The sequence below is a fragment of the Atta colombica genome, unplaced genomic scaffold (assembly GCF_001594045.1).
Source record: "Atta colombica isolate Treedump-2 unplaced genomic scaffold, Acol1.0 scaffold210, whole genome shotgun sequence".
Classification (NCBI taxonomy): domain Eukaryota; kingdom Metazoa; phylum Arthropoda; class Insecta; order Hymenoptera; family Formicidae; genus Atta; species Atta colombica.
This window is the reverse complement of record NW_017259306.1, coordinates 2,736,644-2,742,452: the sequence shown is the minus strand read 5'-3', so window position 1 is coordinate 2,742,452 and position 5,809 is coordinate 2,736,644. Positions and strand designations below refer to the sequence as shown.

The 5,809-nt window shown below is 29.9% G+C and overlaps 1 protein-coding gene across 1 annotated transcript in view; it reads left to right on the top strand.

The window, feature by feature from the left end:
- Window positions 1–5,262: 5,262 nt before the first annotated feature.
- Window positions 5,263–5,809, top strand: part of LOC108687700 (alpha-amylase-like) — a 5,014-nt gene continuing 4,467 nt past the window's right edge. Inside the window, exon 1 of the mRNA XM_018193618.1 lies at window positions 5,263–5,524. Coding sequence (XP_018049107.1) covers window positions 5,345–5,524 — 180 coding nt within the window. The 5' untranslated portion in view covers window positions 5,263–5,344. The remainder of the gene's footprint in view (window positions 5,525–5,809) is intronic.

Genomic DNA, 5,809 nt, shown 5'->3' with positions numbered 1-5,809 from the left:
TTCGCGGATTAGGTGGATTTTTAAATTAAGGATACAGAATTCATCGAAGAAAAAAATCGATGAATGTGGGAGGAAAAGGATGATAGATGAGCTGTGGAAGCGAAAAAATTAAGAGTGCAAAGGCTGAAAAGGGGATTGTTTAAGATTTTTCTAGAGAGTGATCTAGTTTCCCGATATAAGTAATTGAAAGGACTTACTGCTATTCTGCAAGTTTCGGTTTTTCGATGATAACTGCAGGAGATCCGATCTCAGTGTCTGACTGTAGTTTGACTGAATGTGGATCCGAATGATTTGGAGACACTGAAGACCGTGTCGCGGATTAAAATTAGTTGATAGAACGCGGACCGGCAGAGTGTCGTATTTGAAATTCTACTGATTGATAACAGATCGGCAGTTCGTGGTTAAATTTTGATTGATAGCAAATCGGCAGAATGACATTCTATAGCTGAGTTTTGACTGACTGTTTCGCTCCTTTTTATATTCGTGAGTTAGTAATGCCGCGTGCAGGTCTCGCGGCTATTACTAATCTAATTCAAGATTAGAATTAAGAGATATCGGTTGTGAAATGAGATACTGGGATATATGTCTAAAACAACTTCTGTCATCGATCGTTTGCCAGCTGCTCAATAGTTTAGAATCACATATGTTATTTATTACAGGCAACTGCTGTTTGTAATTCTTAATCTTAATATTTACTTCTTTTGTTCCTCGGGCTAAAGTTCGTCTATTCGGCACTTGATTCAAATATTTAATCCAACAACTTCGCTCTGAGTGGATTATTAATCTTAAAAAGGCGAATGTTATTCGGCTTGTCACTATTGTAACTTCCTATGGTAGAAATAGATGGTGTTACTTGTTAATAACTTTTATGGTGATGACGAAAATTCTAATCAAAGAAAAGAACTGTGGAGTCTAGACGTAACACATATTTTCTCATATTTTTTTATGTTCTGAATCATTTGTAAACATTTATTTTAAACTGATCTGATGGGAACATGTTGAAAATCGTATAAAAATAGCATAGTTTCATCAAAATCTAATCTTTGATTGATTTTCAATATTTTATAATTTTTAACTAATGTGAAGAATTTTATGATTTTTTAATTTAAAATATTCAGGTATTATTCATAAAATACATTCAATGGAAAAGTACAATTCTATAATTTTAAAAAATAAAATGTGATCTCGTAATTTGATATAATTTTTGTTGTGATCATAAAAATAATTAAACAGAAGGCAGGCGCGGTATCGATGCGCAAAGAAATTATACATACAGTTATTTAAATAACATATAATCTAAATATACGTTATAAAAGGAAATAATTTACAATAATAATGTTTCAGCTTTAGCCTTCTTCAGATCATATAAATAAATGCGATAAAAATAATCAAATAAGTGTAGATATGCTATTTTTGTGCAAGATCAATATATCGTTTACAAGCGATTGATTTACCAAGTGAAAAAGACCCCAAAATATTAAACGATATTGAATAATAAGAGTATTAATAAAAATAAATTAACTCACCAACATACAATCATGTAAACATGCAACTTGTAATAACAGTCAAAAATATAATCAGATAAATACAATATAAAAAATTAGTCTTCTTTCAATTCTTTCTGCATTTAATTCTTTCAATCCTAGAATCCAATTTACAATAGAGATTGGGGAAAAGAAATTAAATTTTTTAGATATCATATTTATTAACAACAATAATATCATTGAATTCGATTGACACCATAAATCCATTTTTTCAGATAGATACCTCAATTTTATGTCTCATTATTCTTCTTTCTCACAGAAAAGAGATAAGTTATTTATTTATTTATTTCGAGCGTTTTATATCCTAAATCTTTTATATCCTAAATTTCAAGCAAAAAACTTTACACTTATGATTAATATTTTGCTTCATAATGACTGTCAATTAGATTTTATTTTCCATACTATTTACAACTGCTTGAAATATTTATTAAACAGACAGACCTCTAAATCTTTGTCGATTACTAAGCAATCATGGTTTACGTTTAATGTTATATGTTTCCTATATTGAGTTCACTTAATTTAATAATCAAGATATGAAAATTGTTTTACAATACCAATGAACTAAATAAATTTATTAAAGTTCATAAAGATCCTTGTCCACATATATTCAAGAACAATGTTGTTTATAAAATCTTATACAAAAATTGTGATGTCTTTTGTTAGACAGAACTGAAAACTAGAATTTCTAAATAAAAGAACCAAATTTGTTGAAAACATCTAACCGCTTAATTTTAACTAAACACAGATTATATAATTTGATCATGATTTTGCATAAGAAGAGACAGAGATTTTGGGTTTGAGGATGCAATTTGTTGTGCAAAGTCTTTTAGTCCCGTTAGTTAATTCGTTGCTGCAAAAAAAAGAAATTTTGCGATTTGTCATTGTTCATAAATCTTTCTAGATTTTTTTCGGATGAAAAGTGGAATTATTATATATGTAGTAAAATAAAGTTAGTGTCGTTTCCTACAAAAAAAGTCTACTCTTTCACATGGTGATGTTCTATTTTGAGTAATTTTTCATTATGATTCCTGTTCAAGGAAGTTTGAAGTTTTTTAAATCGCGCCATAATCAGAGGTACCGATTTTTGTTCTTGATAGCTCCATTATAACGACTTTAATGGAGCCGCATTCTAGGAGGTCCAGTCGTTTTCGAGGTATAATTTCAGAAAGACAAAGTGTATCCGACTATTCGGCTATGCGCATTGCGCTGCATCAGCGTTTTTTCAAGAATTCAAGAATAATATAGTTTCTCTCATTTCTCAGTAAATACGATAATATGTAACATATTTTTTAATTGCAATGTCAGCTTAACAAGATAAGTGTAATATTAATATAATGTGTTAACACATTATATGTGTTTACTAGGTTGACATTGCTGAGACACGACATTGTGTAAATTGGTCTTAAACTTCGCTGCAATCTTGTCTTTCACGTGTCATTCTTGGTCAGTGAATCAGCTAGTGTTTCATAGCAAAAACAATCAATAAAATTGTGAAGTCCTTGTTGAAGCATTTAAGTGAATATTCTTTCCTATTGTTTTTTGTTTGGATCGGATAATTATCCGATTAGTTTCTTTTGCTAATGGGACGGAAAGATACAGCAGCAGTTAGAAATAAACAATACCTACATAAATAAAAACTACTAGGAGAAACTAAGTGAGTAATCGAATCTAAACAGAAAATAATAGGAAAGAATACTTACTTAAATGCTTCAAGAATTTCACAATTTTATGTGATTGCTTTTGTTACCATATGAAACATTAGCTAATCTAGCACTGACCAAGCATAATACATGAAACAAGATCGCAGCGAAGTTTTAAGACTGATGATCACGAAGTGCCGTGCCTCAGCAAATGTCAAAACTTTAAATTCTCCTCTGCGATAAAATTGTTTGTTGATATATTATGCTTGGAATTCTTGAAAAACGCAGATGCAGCATAATGCGCGTAACCGAATAGTCAGATACACACCCTATCCTTTGTTCTATATTACTGTTTTTCTGAAGTTATATTTCGAAACAACTGGACTACGTGTATGAAGTTAGCCCCGCCCTTTTCGAATTTTATAATTTTTTTAACTGAGCTGTGTTGTGCCACATTTGTGCCGATTTATGCCGCAAATCGTGACTCAATAACATGAAGCGTTTTCCAAAAAAAAAACATATTTAATTTGCTAGCCATATTAACATTTAGGAATGAAAAACTTTGAATTCGTGTAACTTGCGAACAGTGTGAGATAATCGAATTCTGCGAGTTATGCTGAATTATGCTACTCAAAATCTACGAAGCACGCGTATAAAAAGTTGAGCTTAAGGTTCAGTAAAAATTTTTGAAAAAAGGATGATGGTAAAAAATTTGGCATTTTTGGATTTTTTTCAGTTGTGCCGAATTGCTATGACAGTACAACGATTTTTCCTAATGATAAAATTTCTTAACGGCAAGTTACACAAGTTCGAAGTTTTTTGTTCCTAATATTAATATGGCTAACAAATTGTACTTTTTTTTGGAAAACTCTTCGTGTTATTGAGCTGCGGTTTGCGATATAAATTAGCATAAACGTAACATAACACAATTAAAATAATTACAAAATTCGAAAAGGGCGGGACCAACTTCACACAATTGGCTGGGCTTCCCAAAATGCGACTTCGTATGATTAAAGTCATTATATAGTAGTCATACTATATTAGAGCTATGAACAAAAGTACTGTCTGATTATAACGCGATTTTAAAGATTTCAAACACTTGAACAGGAATGATAATGAAGAGTTACTCAAAATAGGACATCACGTGAAAGAACAGATTTTTTTTCTGTAAGAAACGGCACTAACTTTATTTTATTAATTCCATTATCCATCCAAAAAAAATCTAGAAAGATATATGAACTACAAAAAAAATCATAAAACTTTTTCTTTTTGTAGCTACTAAACTAGCTGGACTAAAAGATTAAGACTTTGCACAACAGATTGCATCCTCAAACTCATCAACATTAGTAAGTTTCGTCAAAATTTGAAACGTTTTTGAAAATGAGTAGTTCTTTCACATGGAATGTCCCATATATTGTTATATTTATATTCTTCTTTCTCTATTGTTTTTAATTTTTCTACTTTAGTTCCTTTCTCTCTTTTAAATTAGAGAGCAATATCTTTTCTTTTTTTAGAATATAATAATACTGTTCAATAATTACATTTTTAATATTATTATGAATTTAATAAGAAATTTAATAATTTTTGAATAATAAAATAGATATCGAGTTTCGTGTAATTATTTCCATGTAATTTCATTCTCGTGAATCTGTATAATGTCTTTTTGTTAAGTTAGTGCCATGGATTTTCTGTGGTTAGAGCTAAATAATTTATTTTTCAATTTTGTATCTATCTGCAACATTTTTTCGAACTAGCAGCGATTAGATAACGTTCGTTTATATAAAAAATGTTACAGCTGTAACCTTGGCTGTTCATGCTTCATCAATACAAATGTATAATTAGAAGAATATAATTAATTAGAGTATTTATAAGACTTATTTATCGTTCTATATTTGTGCGATAAGTATATTTTATCCCTGTAACCTTAGCTGTTCATGCTTCATCAATACAAATGCATAATTAGAAGAATATAATTAATTAGAGTATTTATAAGACTTATTTATCGTTCTATATTTGTGCGATAAGTATATTTTATCGGCGCGGTTGGTTGATGTAATAAAGAGAAGCGGAAACGTGCAGTTATAATCAGCAAACATATTGATCTTCGAGCAAGCGACCAGTTATATATTTCGAGACCGATATTTCGCATCGCAGTCATCAATGAACATGATGCAAGTACTATTGCGTGCGTTAGCGTTACTGTCAGCAGTAGCTGCTCAGAAAGATCTGCACTATGTGCCCGGTCACAATGGGATGGTGCATCTTTTTGAATGGAAATGGGGAAAGATTGCAGAGGAATGCGAAAATTTCCTTGGTCCCATGGGATTCGGTGGCGTACAGGTGAGTAAGATAATACACAGAAAAATATCTATTCTGTTACTATGAAAAGTGATTATTCAATTTATTTTTATTCTTTTAAATAATAATTATCTTTAACAAAAAATATTTTATTTGACAATAATCTTAAAATATACTTATTACAAATTTTAGAAAAACTCATTATGCATTCAAAAGTTTTTCTTTTGAGAAATATTACAAAATTGATCGAAGAAGCGATATTTTATATAATAAATAAATCGGATTTGTTTTTATTTAATAATCTTAATTGAAGTTATAAATTTAGTA